The sequence below is a fragment of the Eptatretus burgeri genome, chromosome 8, assembly GCF_056783735.1.
Source record: "Eptatretus burgeri isolate ZD-2024b chromosome 8, Ebu_testis_v1, whole genome shotgun sequence".
NCBI lineage: Eukaryota > Metazoa > Chordata > Myxini > Myxiniformes > Myxinidae > Eptatretus > Eptatretus burgeri.
Window position 1 is genome coordinate 80,579,259 of NC_140968.1, and position 20,000 is coordinate 80,599,258.

General features: G+C 44.4%; 1 protein-coding gene across 12 annotated transcripts in view; it reads right to left on the reverse strand.

Moving 5' to 3' along the window:
* The window catches only part of LOC147022147 (serine/threonine-protein kinase tousled-like 1), a 262,868-nt gene that overhangs the window by 58,344 nt on the left and 184,524 nt on the right, over positions 1-20,000 (reverse strand). For all 12 annotated transcript variants that reach the window (XM_085892778.1, XM_085892777.1, XM_085892776.1 and 9 more), the window contains 2 exons: positions 13,921-13,987; positions 12,148-12,245 (listed from right to left, as the gene is read on the reverse strand). In XM_085892778.1, the coding sequence (XP_085748904.1) occupies positions 12,148-12,245; positions 13,921-13,987 (165 nt within the window). The remainder of the gene's footprint in view (positions 1-12,147; positions 12,246-13,920; positions 13,988-20,000) is intronic.

Sequence of the window (20,000 nt, forward strand, 5' to 3'; positions counted from 1 at the left end):
CACTCCAACAGAACACCTGGCTTGGAAAGCGATTTCCATTGCTATCGATAAAACTATGCACCCGGAAACGCTCAAGCAATGTCCGAATTGGACAAATTAACACTTTTTTGTGGAGGAACTGCTGCTAAGTTCATAACTGAAGCTTACAATTTGTAATTTGGCTTAGTTTAAGAGATTATTGAGGTTATCAAATGGATGGAAATTAAATAAAGCCACCAACACTGGTGTCTCTGGGTGTTTATAAGCATTGCAATGTACCCAGCAATTCTTAGCTATGATGAACAGGCATTCGACAATAGGAGTGAGGAAAGTGAAAAAAAAAAACTTTATCGTTAAGAAATCGTTGCAGCCTGTTCCAAGTCAAGGCATGGTTGAGGAGGCCAGAAAAATGGCAGCTTCAGACCCCAGCGAGGTTACCCAGGAAACGCCTCAAGACCGCATATAGAGCGAAGTGGCTGAGGATCACCTGATAAAGAATTTAATTAAATAAGGCCATTAATTATAATCTTCAAAAGGGGTGTATTAATCAACACAAGCACCCAGTTTTCACTCATGCACTTCCTTGGAGTTCCCTTAGTAAGCGTGCAAAGTTTCAGGCTGCGAGGTTTCATTATTGTCAGGTCAGGCCAGATTTGATCTGTGACTTGCTACAGGTACCATGTAAATCTGCACTAACTTGTTTCATGGTCAGGTTGTCGGTAACTAAACCGTCTCCCCCACTAGGTTACCTGGTGAGGAAGGTGTACGGATATGGACACCCAGCAGGATTAAAAACAAAACCTGTCAAATGGGGGAGGAGCTCCTTGTGAGCCAATGGCCATTCATATCTAGTGCCCAACTGTGTCTGCAGACATCTTCCTGCAGTTGGGTAACTTTTTTAAAGAGGTTGGTGGCAGGATTTGCACTCTGGCCACCGTAAAACCCTTCACTCCACAGAACACAAAAACGCAAATAAATCTGAAAACCCACTCCGTGGGAGTACTTGCAGTGCAGCTTCCCTTCGCAGGGTAGCTCACCGGATGATGGAATTGCGGCAAAGCCTTTGGGACCCCCACTCTCTGATGATAGGAGGAAAACCATGGGGTATCCTTCCAGGGTCAGATTGCGGTAGTGTGTGTCAGGGTGGTGCTGAGGTGTCATCCACCAGATGGCGGTCCCTTCAAGTGGGTGTTTGGAATGTATTATCCCAAAGAGAGGATGATCACCTGTCTCTATCTGAGCTCACGCGTTTGGACATCGATATTGCAGCACTCTCTGAGGTTCGGAGACGGGATTGCGGAGAGATTATGGCAGGTGGTTACACCTACGATTGGTCTGGTTGATGTGATGGTTACAATGCCAAAGGAGTTGCTGTAGCTGTGTCCAATAAGCTGACCACAATGATAATTGAGGTAACACCGATCAATGAGAATATTATGAGACGAAGGATTCGTCACTCCTTGAGTGACGTTTCCCTGGTCTCTGTGTATGCTCCGACTGAGGTCAGTGATCTCACCGTGAAGGACGCATTCTATGCCACGCTCGAGTCTGGTTGATCAGTGCCCCAGGCGAGAGGCTCTTCTCATCTTCGGGGATTTCAATGCATTGACTGGAACTGATAGGGATGGTTATGAGACATGTATTAGTCACTATGAGTCTGGAACTGTGAACCAAAATAGCACTAAGTTCCTACACTTTGCAAGAAGTTGTGGAATTTGGATGGCTGGTTCATGGTTTCAGCACCCACAGGCTCATAGCTGGACTTGGTGTTCCAACGATGGTGGTATGGCAAAGGAGATAGACCATGTGCCCGTTGATGGTCACTGGAGGATTATCCAGAACTGCAGGGTCTACTGGAGTTCTCAGTTCCTCAATATCGACCACAGGCTTGTGGTAGGAACTCTGAAGGTGCAGCTTAAATCCGGGAGAATGGTACCATCCAAGCCTAAGCTGGATGTTGGCAAGTTAAAGGATGAGAAGGTAGGTGAGGAGTTTGCGAACAGGCTGAGTGGGGATTTAGGGGGTCTGGGTGCTTTGTGGAATCATGAAGTGTTGTGGAGTGTGTTCAAGACCACCATCCTTGATGTTGCCGGTGGATGTCTTGGAACTCACCGTCGGGCGAAGAAGAATTTTGTCTCTCAAGGGACATTGGATAACATTGACGAGAGTCACAGAACCAGGGTTCCAGGTTGGAGGGGACGCTTTGGTGTAGGGCGATGCCCAATTGGGATTGGGGGAGTGCATGTCATACTCCACATGTTTGGCTTTACCGCCGACCACATCACGTGCCTTCTCGTTGAATAGTTTGCATTTGCCGGAACAACCGTCTGGGTGGCAGACAGATTGTTGCTCTTTGCAGATTATGCCGTTTTACCGTGTAAGACATAATCCGCGGCGATGGTCACCATAACAGTCAGGAGGTGCATCTGACATTTTGTATACATGTATACGAGGCCCCGCGAGGAGGAGTTACGTAAGCGACATTTTTTAATGATATGATGATGATAGGCTCGGTTGATAGGGTAAAGGTTAAAATAGTGCTATATTGTTGTGGAAATGGCCCTTAGTGTGTTATTAAATATAGGATTAGCCCAGATCCCCCATTAAATGCATGTTTAGCCAGGTTGTTCGGTAAATGGATGTTACATGTGCGTCGGGAGGTATAAGAGGCTGTTTATTGTTCGTACAGTGGTGGTGGACCGAGATGTTCTTCTTCTTCCTTCCTCTCTCTGGAAAATAGTCCCTGCCCAGCGCTCTGAGAGGGAGTGGCCTAGAGAAGGAAGTGAAACTGAAGGGAGGAGCCAGTGGGCCGGGAGGCGAGCGAGCGCCGGGAAGGAGAAGTGAAACTGCAGTCGGCCGAGAGGCGAGAGGGAAAATGAGCATGCCGAGTCTGCCATTTGGCAGTAAGAGAAACTGCCTGCGCATCGAGTCGGGCGATCGACTTTGTGGAGGAGTGGTTTTGGCTGGCGGTGCCTCCTCGGCCACGGACCCAGCCTGCGGAGCCCAACACCTCAATTCGGCCTTGTCTGGTAAACAGGCCAGGCCTGGACTTGTATGCTGGACCTTGTGAAAAGCCAGCTGGAGCATACCACCGTGGATCTTTCGCTCTGGTGCAGTCGACCTCGCGGGGTCTGAACGCGCCGAGGCTGCGTGCGTGAGGGCTGCGACAAATGGACGACGCCGCCATTTTGCCATGCGGCGTGTTTGAGCTTGGGTGCTCGAATCCGTGGACATCGGCTTGTCACGAGCCACATTCGGGCCTTTGACACTTTTTCCTCTCGTCCATGAAGCATCACCAAGTACTCTGTATCTTGTATGCATGCTGTCCATGTCTTGTCTGCATGTTGTCTAAGGTTTATCTCGTTAGGGTCCCCTTCGAAACCTGTAATCCATAGCTCCCTAGTTAAGAACGGGTTATAGATTAATTATAACATTGTCGTGAATGCTTTGCTTGTGTCGTATTCCCTGATGTGTCCCCAATAAATCTGGCTGATTCGTATGAAGTTGCCGCTTTGAATTAATTTGTGCCGCACCGAGGAACGATCCGCTCGATTTGGATATAAAAACCAAAAATGGTTGCAGACTGGCAGGATTCGCTTGGTCTCTGACAAAAGTCTGTGACCGGGGTCTATTCCCCCAACTGGTAAGGTCCAGGTGTACGTTGGTATCGCGATTTGAGGCGCGTGACCTGAGGCCTGTGCCGAACCAGCAGGCGTTATAACCCCGGAGAAGGCGGTGGATAAGTGACGCTGAATATTCAACATTTTGCTGTCGAGAGAAGGGTGCGAAAACACAAACTGGCTACGGATTGGAGCCGACTTGCGTGGCATTTGAATCTCCCCACCGTTGAAGCTGTAACAATTGGTGTCAGAAGTGGGATGAGAATCCCTCCACCTCAATAGATTTGCAGGACACCGTTTCAGCAATATCTGGTGTTGTTCGCACCTCGAGCATTGGTTACGAGAGGCATGCGGAAAAAAGAAATAAAAACGATGCTCACAAATTCCAAATTTGCTGTGATTTTATTTTGAGCGGATCGGATATAAAACTTAGAAATTATAAAGAAAAATGGAGTCGCAAAATGGCGGCACGGCTCCACCTCAGCGCGACATGAAGCGGGAGTGGGCTAATAATAGCGCAACAAACCGCACAGCACGAAGAAAACGTTCTCACCCACTGGTTCGAACCACGTGGACACGGCATGTGCCATGGCAAACGAAGCAGGACGACTTACGCATACATTGACGAGCTTCATGCAGGATTGGGGGATACCTGGGAACATGTGAAGTGTGGTGAGAATTATATAGAGGAGTTGCAAATTAAATTGGACGAGGCACAACGGCACGCAGATGAGGTTCACGAAAATTATGTGCACGGGGGGTCACAACAATTGGCCGATGCACAGGAAAGAATTCAGTGGCTGGAAAATGACTTAGCCAACACAGGCGTGGAACTACGTGGAGAAATGATGAAAGTAGAGTGGTTTACCCATAGGTTGGAACATGAGAAGAGCGAACTGAACAAAGGAATAGAGGAGGAACAAATTAGTAACTCCCAGGATAGGGAGAGCTTGGAAGAAGAATGGGAAATAAAGCTGGAAAAGGAAAAACGGGAACACGATTTGGAATTGAAATATCTGAAGAAAGAGGTAAGATCAGGCAATCAGGCAAGAGAGAGACTGGAACGGGAGATAAAAAGAGGAGAGAAAAATCTGGAGAAAAGGAAGGAAGAATTGTTGGAAAAGTCAGAACAGCTTTGGAAATCGGAGTGCAGGGGAAATGAACTGGCGACGAGATGAATGAACAAGGAACCACACTGTGCAGATCAATCAATTGACGTAAACGACGAGATTGGAGAATGAAGAACAAGAGAGACGGTGGGATAGGAAACAAAAAGAACAAGGAATGAAGCAGAAAAGAGAAATCAACCAATTGAGGTAAACGACGAGATTGGAGAATGAAGAACAAGAGAGACGGTGGGATAGGAAACAAAAAGAACAAGGAATGAAGCAGGAAAGAGAAATCAACCAATTGAGGGAAATGACGAGATTGGAGAAGGAGAAGGAGACGAGATTGGAGAAGGAAGACAGTAGGATAGGAAACAAAAAGAACATGAATTTTAAATTGACCAACTAAAGGAGAGAGCAAGGTTGGAGTATGCGGAGATGGTGAAAGAACAAGGAATGAAGCAGAAAAGGGAAATCGACCAATTGAGAGATATGACGAGGTTGGAGAATGAGGAACAAGAGAGACAGTGGGAGAGGAAACAAAAAGAACATGAATTTGAAATTGACTAACTAAAGGAGAGAGCAAGGTTGGAGTACGTGGAGATGGTGAAAGAACGAGGAATGAAGTAGGAAAGGGAAATCGACCAATTGAAGGAAACGACGAGATTGGAGAAGGAAGAACAAGAGAGACAGTGGGAGAGGAAACAAAAGAACATTAATTTGAAATTGACCAACTAAAGGAGAGAGCAAAGTTGGAGTACGTGGATATGGAAAAACTCCGGAAAGACAACGAACAACTAAAAAGGCTCGGAGAGGAAGAACGACTCAAATGGAAAGGAAAATGGAGCCAGGAAGTAGAACAGCACAATAATGTGGGATGTGTGACATCACCACAGGGAATAATGTTAGTGGTGCAGAACTTGATTGACATCACTCGTCCGATGAAACCACAATTAGAGCAAACCCTGGTGCAGGAGACATTGAGGGAACATACGGGGTTGTTGACGAATGAAACACATTTTGAGCAGGTCCAGCATGTGGAGCTGACAGCCCCAGAGGAGTGTGGCGAATCGATGATGAGCAACCTGCTGGAGAGAAGCGACCGGACCGAGGTGACTCTGGAACGAAGCAGGTACGTGGGCACATGCATACATGGTGTGGACGATGAGCTTAAGGTAGGAATTGAATTTTATGTTAATGAAGAGACTCTGTCCGATGGGGTACATGTATGCATGACCCCTGATTGTGTGTGTGGAGTGCCTGTGAATGAATGCTGTGAGCCCACAGTCCAGACTACAGCACCGGTGTGTGCTGCTAAGGCCGAAACGTGTGTGGGTACTCACGTGGCGTTCGGCAATGTAGCTCTGGAGTGCGAAGCGGTTGGTCAGTGCACAGGCAAGATTGAAGGTGTGGAATGTGAACACCTAACCTTGGAATGTGTGCAGCCTGCTGTGTGTGGGAATCCTGAGCGTGAATGAGTGGTGACGTAGGAAATAGGTTAGAGGTGCCAGGGGAAATATAAATGCCACCAGGACAGAACTTGAGCCAGGGGACAAAAACCATAATTGACAGCTCCGCATGAGTTCTTCTTGAGATGGAGGTGCTGCATCCAGGAGCAGGCTTTAGAAATTGGATTTTAATTTCTCTCTCAGCCTCACAGGAACTTTGGGGTAGAGCGCAGATGAGTTGCAAGTGGCACTGGCGTGTGTCACTTGGTCTTCAAACCTCTCTGAGGACAGGAGGGTTTGGCTAGCTGAGTGGGGTTTATCTGTCTTCAGGGAGTTATGGAGAAGACGGGGAGGCCGCTTCTCCGATTGGGGTTTACCTGATTTCGGTGAACCCTGGAGGAGAGGGGGGGGCGCTCCCCCGATTGGGGTTTACCTGACTTCCGCGAACCCTGGAGAAAAGGAGGGGGTGGACCACAACCCCAATTGAGACGTGACCCCTTTGAGCCGTGGCGGAAAGGCGGCGGGGTCATGTAATGGGTAATGAGGGATTCGTTCCCTCACTCCCTTTCCAATGAGCGAAAGAAGCAGGCCATATGGGGATGTAAAAATCTTGATTGAAAATTATATCGAGAGTGATTGCAAATTGAGACTGATAGGAGGGATAAGAGTGGCACGAGTGGATTTGGGTGATTATTGAAAAAAAAAGAAGTGGTGGAGACATTACAGGCAGAGCGTTAAATACACTTGAAACAAGTGGATGACAAAGAGTGGCTTGTTTGAGGAAACACTGAAACGCCTGGTTGGAACCATGCAGAGGTTCCATGGGACTGGTGAAGAGATTTTGATGTTTTGTTTAAATTATTGAAAATAAACGATTAGGGCAATATGGAGGAGGCCAGCGGACGACGGACATAGTGACAAATTGATTGGGGTTTGATGAAAAAGTGTACCAGTTAAATTTGATGACCAGGTGGGATCTGAAAGACTGGTGTGTTTTTGTTTTCACATAAAAGTGAAAGGTGTTGGATGGTGTTGTGGACTGGGTGTGTGGCACTGTGGAATGAATGACTAAAGTGTTTGGGTGAATGGCGTAATTGTGCAAATGAGGTGAGTGCGAACGACGTACCCTGTCGGTAGGAGTCTCCGAACCAAGTTAGTGAAGGTTAGGGGGACTTAGAGGATTCGACATGGATTCTGGCTGCTGTTCCATTGTGCAGGCGGACTGCTAGAGGTAGGTGCAGGCCAAGGTATGGGGGTACTGGCTGGGAGTGTGACATGGTATTGGAAGTTGGTGAGTTGGGAAATAGGGCACCAGGGCTTTGGGGGTTCCTGGAAGGTGAAGGCTGTCAGAGGTGCCAGGAGAGCACGGTAGGTCAGTGCCAGGAGAGCACGTTAGGTTCAGTGCTAGGAGAGCACAGTATGGGTGCTAGGAGAACACAGTATGGGGGCGAGAGAGAGCCACCCCTAAGGCCTAAGTCACATTTGCTCTACGGCTTGGATACGGCGGCCGTACCCCCCCCCCTTGAATTGACAGAAACATGCGGCGGCCGCAGAGTTTCTGAGGTGGCCTCAGGGTGGCCCTACGCCGTATGGCTATCTTTTACAGGCCGTAGGGGTAGCCGTGGAATTATAGCGTGGAGTTATAACTTTTTTCATTTCTACGATGGCTGTAGCAATTCGACAAGCCAAGCTGTGACGTAGATGTGTGCCACGTCGACCGTACATAGGACGTACGGTAGGCTTGTTTTATTCGTGTGGCTGCTGTAGGCTCTTATCAATGAAAAATGAATTTTGCCAACCCCCAAAAAATTACGGCGGCCGCACTATTTCCACGGTCGCCGTAGGGTAGTCCTAAGGCGTCCCTGTGTTCAACGTACGGTGGCCTTGCGGTCTGTGTGACTACCTGCGGGCAACGCAGGGTCGACGCACGGTACCCCTACGCTCGTCGAGCGTCCTTCGCACGGCCTCCGTGGCAGTCTGCGTCGACCGTGCATCCACCGTGCGCTACCGCTAGAGATCGGAGTATAGGTATTTGCCTATACTCCGAACTGGTATATTCATATATTCATATATATATATATATATATATATATATATATATATATATATATATATATATATATATATATATATATATTCAGTTATATATACTGGTATATTCCTAACTGGTATATTTTTATTTCAGTAAAAAAATAAATGGTATATATACCCACTCGTTACCGTCCGTCTGGCCGCACGTTCGCCTTAGGGCCCCCCTGCGGTCGCCTTGCGGCTACTTTGCGTCTGCCTTGAAAATTCTATGGCCGCCGCAGGGATGCCCTAAGGTCACCGTGTAACATCAAATCAAAGACCGTACGGCATCCCCACATTTTCGGTCTCCACAATTTCTAAACAACCCATGCGGCTCCCCGAAAAATAAAAACATATGTGACTGCTACATTGTGTGACCATGGAAATACTGCTGCCGCCCTATAATTGCTAGTGGCCGTAGATTTTGTAGACCCTACGGACGCCGAGCCAAATGTGACTAAGGCCTTAGTTAGGAGCGCCAGAAGCACGCTCAGGTGAGCCCCGAGGTTGCTGGGTGTCCTCCACCCCCGGATGGAGGCAGGCAGAGAGGCCTAGTAGTAGTCACACTCCCCAGCCAGCGAGTTATGCCTAGCACCACCAAATGTAAAAAGAAAAATAAGGGCCTTGCCCAGGTTTAATAGAATGGAACAGTGTGCCAGGTCGGGAAAGATGGGTCATTAGGATCATTCTCGCCATAGCAGGGTTTTTTGCATTGTTTCGAGCTAAAAGTAAATGGTTAGGTTTGATGAACTCTCCTCTGCACCATTCATGTGTTACACCTGGTACGAGTAGTGTTGATGAGAAAATTTGTCAGCAAGGGCCAGGCTAGGTCACCCTCTCCAAGTGCCAGAGAGGCCACCAGTATGTCATGAGCACACACCCACGAAGACAATGATGAGTAAGAAACACACCATCCTGTCAGTAAAAGAAAAAAAAAAGAGAAATAAAATATAAATAAAAAAGAACTTAACCAAAACAAGTCCTGCCAAAACAAGTCAGGCAAGGAAGGTTAAGGGTACACTCCATTTCACCTGGTCTGAGGTCATCACACCCATTTGCGTCCCCAAGAACGCCTCCAAACTGCATTTGCTTACCACCTATATCACCATGCCACCATTGTTGTGTCACCTGCTGTCCAATGCAGGGCTTGTTGCCTGCTGCTGCTTGTGAGTAGGCCATATGGGCCGAAGCATTTTTGTGGGCCATTGAGGCCAAAGTGCTTTTGTGGGCCGTTGCGGCCGAAGATTCGTGCCATTTTGTGGGCTCAGTGGGCCGAAGAACTCTTTGTGAGATTAGGCCACTGGACCGACTGAACTCACCTGGTGAGAGGCCAATAAGGCCACGAAGTGAGGAAACCCTCAGGGGTGAATGGACAATACTGCCAGGAGGGGGCATGAAGGAGCGAACACGTGAAAGACCTTTGAACCTTTGAATGTCCTGCTCCTATGCAAATATTGGTGTTAAAAGTAAAATTGAATGCCCTCCCGTTCAAATCCATCATTAGAATGTTAAGTAGTGTGCATAGAGTGTGAATTTGTTGTTAGATTAGTGATCCGACACACTGGGATAGAACATGCCAATCTTACTGTGACACTTTGATTTTTGGAGTTAAGTGCTTCCCATGTTGTGGGTTAGAGTAAATGGGAGATCTGTGCTGTATGTTAGACAGGGCCATTGCCGTGGGCTGCCCCAGATGGAGGCTCGGGAGAGCCTCAGGAGGGGGTAGTGTTGCGGAAATGGCCCTTAGTGTGTTATTAAATAGAGGATTAGCCCAGATCCTCCATTAAATGCATGTTTAGCCAGGTTGTTCGGTAAATGGATGTTACATGTGTGTCTGGAGATATAGGAGGCTGTTTATTGTTCGTACAGTGGTGGTGGACCGAGAGGTTCTTCTTCTTCCTTCCTCTCTCCGGACAATAGTCCCCGCCCAGCGCTCTAAGAGGGAGTGGCCGAGAGAAGGAAGTGAAACTGAAGGGAGGAGCTAGTGGGCTGGGAGGCGAGTGAGCGCCGGGAAGGAGAAGTGAAACTGCAGTCGGCTGAGAGGCGAGAGGGAAACTGAACGCGCAGAGTCTGCCATTTGGCAGTAAGAGAAACTGCCTGTGCGTCGAGTCTGCCATTTTGGCAGTGGGAGAGGCCGCCTGCACGTCAAGTGGGGCGATAGACTTTGTGGAGGACTGGTTTTGGCCAGCGGTGCCTCCTCGGCCACGGACCCAGCCAGCGGAGCCCAACACTTCGATTTGGCCTTGTCTAGTGAACAGGCCAGGCCTGGACTTGGATGCTGGACCTTGTGAAAAGCCAGCTGGAGCATACCACCGTAGATCTTTCGCTCTGGTGCAGTCAACCTCGTGCGGTCAGAACGCGTCGAGGCTGCGTGCGTGAGGGCTGCGACAAATGGACGCCGCCGCCATTTTGCCACGCGGCGTGTTTGAGCTTGAGTGCTCGAATCCGTGGACATCGGCTTGTCACGAGCCGCATTCGGGCCTTTGACACTTTTTCCTCTCCTCCATCAAGCATCACCAAGTACTCTGTGTCTTGTCTGCATGGTGTCCATGTCTTGTCTGCATGTTGTCTAAGGTTTATCTCGTTAGGGTCCCCTTCGAAACCCGTAATCCGTAGCTCCCTAGTTAAGAACGGGTGATAGATTAATTATAACATTGTCGTGAATGCTTTGCTTGTGTCGTGTTCCCCGATGTGTCCCCAATAAATCTGGCTGATTCGTATGAAGTTGCCGCTTTGAATTAATTTGTGCCGCACCGAGGAACGATCCGCTCGATTTGGATATAAAAACCAAAATGGTTACAGACTGGCAGAATTCTCTCGGTCTCTGACAAAACCAGTCTGTAACCGGGGTCTATTCCCCCAACTGGTAAGGTTGAGGTGTACGTTGGTATCCCGATTTGAGGCGCATGACCTGAGGCCTGTGCCGAACCAACCGGCGTTATAACCCCGGAGACGACGGTGGTTAAGTGATGCCGAATATTCAATATTTGGCTGTCGAGAGAAGCGTGCGAAAACCCAAACTGGCTACGGATTGGAGCCGACTTGGGTGGCATTCGAATCTGTAACAATATGGCATTAACTCCAAAATGACCGATGTGTCCCTTACATCACTCCTCCTCGCGGCGCCTCATATATATATATATATATACATATATATATATATATATATATATATATATATATATATATATATATATATATCTACTTATATACGTATATACTTGCGTCCAGGCGGAAGCTCGTCTCCGCACGCGTCCAGGCGGGAGCTCGCCTCCGCACGCGTCCAGGCGGAAGCTCGCCTCCGCACGCATCCAGGCGGGAGCACGCCTCCGCACGCGTCCAGGCGGGAGCTCGCCTCTGCATGCATCCAGGAGGGAGCTCGCCTCTGCATGCGTCCAGGCGGGAGCTCGTCTTCACACGCGTCCAGGCGGGAGCTCGTCGTCGCATGCGTCCAGGCGGGAGCTCGTCGTCGCATGTGTCCAGGCGGGAGCTTGTCTCAAGAGAGCTTGGCTTTAGACTGTCCGGGCGGTGTTTGTTTCCAGGCAGTTTGGCACTCTCACTCCTGCCTCTTTCCCCCTCCACCCCATCACTCGCCCCACCCCTTTCTCTCCCCCCCCTTCTTCTTTTCCCCCTCTCATTAGTCCCATCAGTGAAGCGACGGGTGGTATTTGCTAGTTTTTAAATAAAAGCCTGCCAACACCAATGTATGCCAACTGATGGTATGTCAAGCTGTGTTGCAGCTGACATGGCTTTATGCAGTGGGCAGTTATTTACAAACTAAAACTGAACCAAAACGAATACTAGTTTTGATATATACTCATACATGCGAAGGAAAAAAAATTGCAGGGATAGGAGACTGAAAAAGAAGCTTTACTTTTTCACATGAAATATAAATAATAAATAATAAACAAGAAGGAAACTCACTGTGAGTTGTCCTCATTGTGAATACGCTTCAGTTCACGGATGTGTAGATTCCTCACTCGCTCCAACCTCTCCAACTCAGCCTGTATCTCAGCCTCTTCCTGCACCAATAAAAACACATTGGCTGCTTTCAGTGGACTCCACAATAAACATTATACACAAAATAATCTGGGCATAAAGAGCACAACAAAATAATAGAGAGGGAACAGAGAGAAGCACAACTAAAATAAAAAAATAGCACCACTGGACCTGTAGCTTATCTGGGCCATGGTCTTATGCTGTAACCCAAATATGGTAGAATTCTGACTGGTGGGTCTGGTGAGGAAGATTTTTGAAGGAATTTACACAATTTTCTAAATACTTTACCAAGTCTGCCATTTTGACACATTTCTGGTGATGTGATCGGCATGACCTCCGCAATTTAACATCACGATCCTGTCCTAATGTTGTAACCCAAATCAGGTAGTATTTTGATGGGTGGGTATGGAGAAGAAAATTTTTGAAGGAATTTGTGTGACCACCATTTTGACACACTTCCGGTCACGTGATCAGTGTGGCCTCTGCAATTTAACATCAGGACCCTATCCTAATGCTGTAACCCAAATTTGGTAGTATTCTGACTGGTGGGTTTGGAGAAGATTTTTGAAGGAATTTAGGCGATTTTCCCAAAAACTGACTATGTCGGCCATTTTGACACATTTCCAGTCACGTGATCAGTATGACCGGTAACTTAACATCCGTACCCTGGCCTAATACTGTAATCCAACTTTGGTAGCATTCTGACTGGTGGATAAGGAGAATAAGATTTTGGAAGCAATTTGAGGGTCCACCATTTTTGAAACACTTCCGGTCACGTGATTCGCATGGCCTCCACAATTTAACATCATGACTCTGTCCTGATGTTGTAACCCAAATTTGGTAGCATTCTGACCAGTGGGTCTGGAGAAGAAGATTTTTAAAGGAATTAACGCAATTTTCCCAAAAGTTGATGAAGTCAGCCATTTTGACACACTTCTTTTCACATGATCAGAATGATCAGCAGTTTAGCATCCAAACCCTGGCCAAATGTAACTCAAATTTGGTAGCATTCTGACTGGTGGATTAGGAGAAGATGATTTTTGGAAGGAATTTGCAGGACCACAATTTTGACACACTTCTGGTCATGTGATCGGCATGGCCTCCCCAATTTAACATCATGACCCTGTCCTGACGTTGAAACCCAAATGTGGTGGCATTCTGACTGGTGGGTCTGAAGAAGAAGATTTTTGAAGGAATTTTCGTGATTTTTCAAAAAAATTGACTGTCAGCTATTTGGACACACTTCCGGTCACGTGATCGGTATGATCTTCACAATTTAACCTCCCTGCGCTGGCCTAATGTTGAAACCCAAATTTGGTAGCATTCTGACTGGCGTGTCCATCACTGACGCCCTAAAATGGGAAAAACGGATAGCTTAAAATTTGTACGATCACAATGCATCTTTTGATGACTCTTGGAATTTGTTTTTAAGCTGTTAAAACTCTGGTAGTACAGCTTTGAGGCTAATCTGTAGGCCGAGGCCTTGCAACTTTAGGAAACAAACTACAATAATAAATTGCAATTCCAAAATCATGTTTCCCTGTATTTGTGCCTAAAAAAATAGAATTAAGCGATTGTCCACTTAATTGTGGCACATATGATGGGTAACATAATTATAAAATGAGGCTAGAACTTGCAAATTATTGCAAGAAATTGAGCAAACGAACTGCGTAAAAGTGCCAGAATAGATAATCTTACTTTTTTGAGATGCCCCAATCGAAGTTTGAAGATCTCTTCCTGTTCATGATATTCGGCTATGGTCAATCTGAAAAGGCAAGAGGCAACATGAAAATTATATTTATGAGTAAGTTTTGTAGGGAGGCTCACTACAGATGCATCACAGAGTTCATCACCATGGAAAATGCTAATAAGGGTAAACAGAGCAAAGTGATGCTGCATATGTGAGCTTAAACAGCAAATACGGGCACACCTTTTATTCGAAAAGCGGGAATATTGTGATTGTTTCCGCCGTCCGTCCATCCATACGTCCGTCTGTCTTACCCTGTAACTCCTCCTACACCGTTTGAAATAGGAACTTGAAACTTTGGGACATAGTAGATATATGTATGGGAAAGTGCACAACACTTTTGGATTTTTGATATGACCCCTAGGGGCCGGGCCATAGGGGTTGGGGTCATGGGGGTCGATTTTTTTGAAAGTGTATTTACCATTGTACATGGTAAATTCTTTTATAAAGAACTTACTTATGTGGCCCCCATGAGTGACAAACAGTCACAGGTTTTACTGTATTTATCTAATTGATTATGAATAATTATAATTAATATTATACACAGTCATTCCTATGATTAACTTGATGTACAGTTCTATATTGCTGGACAGTGTTAAATTAATGTTTCATGAAAGGTTGACATGCTTGCAATGACTTCTGATTAAGTAAACATAGTAAGTCTTTGGTCATAAAGCACATCAAATCGAAAAGAATAGTCAATCCATTTTGCAAGATAAAATTTCACTTAGCGTTAATGGGACAAAGTCGTGCGCGTGGGAATATGTGATGGTGTGCCATCGACAACGTAGTTCTAGTTAAAAGGTGCATCCAACCTGAGACCAGATCAACTCTTGCTTGTTTATTACGAGATTATCACAGTAGATCTAGTTACTTTTTTGACAGTATTCACCTTTCTTTTTAAAAATGTATAATCACAACTGGCACAATCCTGTATCATACAAGAAAAAAAAAACATTTTAAGAACAAGAAAAAGAGCAATTAAAGATTGCAGACCCTCACCAGGACTTGTCTTGTGTGGTATATTTTGTGTGGTGTTTGTGTACTGACTAGTGTGTTATGTAATTAATAAGAGACATAACTAGAACTGCCACTTTATAACTGCTGGCATTGATGAACGGGTACCAAGATGTTCCGATATGATGCAACCCCACTTTGATCGGACACTTGAACCTGGCTTATGACGTATATTATTATTCAATTGAATTCAGAATAGGATTAAAATAAATTAAATAAAAATCAAATGGAAGACCAAATAGGTACAGTCCTGCATTGGAGCAATCAGAAGGAACCTAAACAAGCAAAAAGCAAAGATGAAGGCATCAGGAGGAACCTGGATAGGATTCAGGTTTCAGCTGCTACTTCTCTACCCTCAAACCCATCCAGGCACAGCCAAGTGAGTCTTATTCAAAAACAAGAGCGCAAGTGAGCACAATATATGCCCGAAAAAGTCTCTGTGACACACACACACACATGCACGCACACACACAATTATATATTCAAACACGTCAATTTATGAAGAACAAGAAGGTATATACAGAATTGTGCTACTACATGGAAAACAGCATCCTGGTTGCCATGGCAACCACTTTAGATGACGAACGTATGTCGCGACACACCGTCTCCACAGTCTGTACCTATGTACCAAATATGAAACGTGAAAGTTGAAAACTTTTGGAGTTGGAGTGCAGACAGGAACGGACGGACGACCGGTATCACATAATATGCCCCGATATATATATATATATATATATATATATATATATATATATATATATATATATATATATATATATATATATATATATATCTATATATATCTATATATATATATCTATATATATATATATATATATATATATATATATATATATATATATATATATATATATATATATATATATATATATATATATATATATCTATATATATATATATATATATATATATATATATATATATATATATATATACATATATATGTCGGGCGTATAAAAATTAGTAATAAAATAAATTTTTAAAAATCAAAAGAACCCAGATCAAAAAATTAAATAATTCTGCCAGACCATGCATCCAATGAGATTCAAATTTAAAACATGTATTCCCCATAACTACTAGATCATTATTGCAAAGTTTCATGTCAATTGATTAAGCGGTTCAAGAGAAAGAATGTTTTAAAGATTTTTGCTCAATCCAATATGGTTGCCAAACCATGTGCCATCAATTATATTCGTGAATACCCTGGTATCCCCAACGCTTGGGGAACATGTGTGTGAAGTTTCGCCTTGATCTATCCAGCTGTTCCGGTGAAGATTTTTTTTAAAGGTTTTAGGGTAAATCCAATATGGCTGCCAAACCATGTGACCTATGACGTCATATGTGTAAACCTTTTGTTTCTCATGGATAGGCGGTCATACGTGTAAAGTTTCGCCACTTCAGAGAAGATTATTTTTGAAGGTATTTTTTATTTAAAAACATGGCTGCCAAATCACGTGACCATTGATGTCATTATTATTATTTTTTTCTGTGGACCATTTTACCCATAGATGACCCTCCAAAATTTTTAAACTGATCAGATGTAGCGTTCTACATATGTAATTAAGATGTCATAACGAAGGCACCGATGACATCATCAAAATAAAAATAAAATCACTTATTCCCCATGAGGAGTACTTGCCATGTGCCAAGTTTCAATTTTTTCCTTGGTGCAGTTTCAGAGATACAGAGGTTCAAAGTTTTTCTGTTTTTCCAACATGGCTGCCACACCACGTGACCTATAACATCATAAGTATCATTAAAATATTCTGCATGAGGGAGTAGTCGCTCCTATGGTGAAAATTACATCGAATCTGACAAGCGGTTGCGGAAAAAAACACAAGTTCTGTGCGGACAAACAAACACAGACAGACAGACGGATAGACAAACAAACAAACGGACCCAAATGCAATACCTTCTCCTTCGGCAAGGGTAAAAATTTAAAAACATGGAGGGATGAAATCTCAAAAAAACTACCAAACAAGGTTGGAATGACACCACATTACGATGCCACAATGCGACATCACAATCCTCTTATGGATTACCATCACAACATTTGACATTCTATCACAATCCTACAACAAAAAGTAAAATGTCAAAAGATGTACATATACATATATTATTTCCACTACATAGTGGCCTGCAAAAGTAATGCCCGACATTACTTTAATGTAATGCCCCAAAAATTAATGTTCGACCCCCAACCAATAATGCGACATTCACAGTGCTTTCAGAAAGTATTCACACCCGACTTTTGTCACATTGTATTGTGTTACTAGTGTAGTAGTTGATAGAAAAATCTTGCAAATTATGATACAAGCATCAAATTTGGCATTTCTGTTCAGCAGGGCTTTCTGATCAAATCTGCCCCGTTGGCCATTTGAAAACCCAAATTTTGAAAAATTTGAAGAAAAAAAAAAAAAACTTCAAAAAAATTTGCAGTCACAGCTGGCTGAAATTCTTGAAGCGCAAGTGAACATCCCACACAGAGAACCAAGGGGAGATGCAGTCATCATTGATGGCTCAGCACTTATCAATGCCCTACCTCCACGCACTTCAAAGACATTTGATGACTATGCTAAAGAAGACATCATCCCAAAGGTGGAATCCTATGGTGCCAGGTACGAGAGGGTGGACGTAGTGTTTGATGTGTACAAGAAGTCAAGTCTGAAGTCCGAGGCAAGGTCGAAAAGGGGGCAAGGAATCAGAAGAAGAGTGACAGGAACCAGTAAGACCCCAAGTAACTGGAGAAGCTTTCTTCGAGATGACAGCAACAAGACTGAGCTGTTTCACTTCCTTGCGGAAAAGATGTGTGAAGCACAGACGAAAAGCACAGTCATTGTCACAAAAGGAGAAGATGCCATTAGCAACACAAGGAAGTCACTGGATGCTGTGTCTCCATGTTGTCATGAAGAAGATGACACTCAAATATTTGTACACGCCAGGGATGCAACGACGGATGGTAGCAAGTCCATTATCATTAAGGCAAATGACACGGACGTACTAGTCATAGCAATATCTGTACTGCCATCCTTACAGGAACTAGGTCTTGAGAACATGTGGATTGCCTTTGGCCAAGGAGCCAAGGCACGATGGATTCCAGTTCATGAGGTAGTTTCTGCAATAGGGCCTGAGAAAGCTACAGGGATCCCATACTTCCATGCGTTCACTGGTTGTGACGTCGTGTCTGCCTTCCGCGCTCAAGGGAAGAAAACTGCATGGCAGACTTGGAACGTCTTTGATGATGTTTCTGAAACATTCACCAATCTCAGCCAGCATCCAACATTGATTCGTGATCTTGACTTTTTTTTTTTTTTTTTTTTTTTTTTTTTCAAAATTTGGATTTTCAAATGGCCAATCAGGCAGATTTGATTAGAATCCCCTGGAAAACAAATGTGTCAAATTTGATGCTTGTATCATCATTTGCATGATTCCTCTCAAAAATTGCTGTTATCTGCCCCACTATACAGCCTGAATTTAAAATGGATTAAATTTAAATTTGTCACCGATCTACACAAAATACCCCATCATAACAAATGAAAACATGTTCTTAGAAAGGTTTACAAATTAATTAACCACAGTTGGTGCCAAAGCCACCCAATGCTCGCCTGTTTATACATTTATCGTTTTTAAAAGACTAGTCTAATAATTAATATTTTTTTATAAAGCATTGCATTGAAGTCTGATCCAAATAATTTTAAAGCAATATATGTATTTGTATATTGACAATCAGTAACAAGAGCGCAAGTGAGCACAGTATATACCCGGACAAGAAGGTATATACAGAATTGTGCTACTACATGGAAAACAGCATCCTGGTTGCCATGGCAACCACTTTAGATGACGAACGTATGTCATGACACACCATCTCCACAGTCTGTACCTATGTCCCAAATATGAAACGTGAAAGTTGAAAACTTTGGGAGTGAGACTGCGGACAGGAACGGACGGAAACAGCATCCTGGTTGCCATGGCAACCACTTTAGATGACGAACGTATGTCACGACACACCGTCTCCACAGTCTGTACCTATGTACCAAATATGAAAGGTGAAAGTTGAAAACTTTGGGAGTTGGAGTGAGGAGAGGAACGGATGGAAAACAGCATCCTGGTTGCCATAGCAACCACTTTAGATGACGAACCTATGTCGCGACACACCGTCTCCACAGTCTGTACCTAGATACCAAATATGAAACGTAAAAGTTGAAAACTTTGGGAGTTCGAGTGCGGACAGGAACGGACGGACGGATGGACGGACGGACAGAAAGGCAGACGGACGGACAGACGGACGGACGACCGTATCACATAATACGCCCCGATATATATATATATATATATATATATATATATATATATATATATATATATATATATATATATATATATATATATATATATATATATATATATATATATATATATATATATATATATATATCGGGCGTATAAAAAATAGTGTGGCAGATAAAAACATTAGAAAGGAAAAAATAACTTGCACCAAAAACTTCAACATTTTCACGCTCACGCTGACGCTGATGCTCACGCTGACGCTCATGCCTGGGGTATCGCTATAGCTCTCTGTTCTTCGAACAGGCGAGCTAAAAATGAAAAGCTGAAATGTTTCGCATCAATAAGTATTCACCCATCATCATCCCCCCCCCCCCCAACCCCTAAGTCAATACTTTGTAGAAACGCCTTTGGCAGCGATTACAGCTTTGAGTCTTCTTGGGTATGTCTGTATCATCTTTGCACATCTGGATTTGGGGATTTTCTCCCTTTGTTCCTCGCAGATTTTCTCAAGATCTGTGAATTGGGATGGGGAGCATTGGTGAACAGCAATCTTCAAGTCTTTCCACAGATTCTCAATGGGATTCAAGTCTGGGCTTTGATTGGGCCGTTCAAGGACTTTCACGTTCTTAGTCTGAAGCCATTCCATTGTTGCTTTGGCTGTTACTTGGGGTCATTGTCCTGTTGGAACGTAAATCTTCACCGTAGT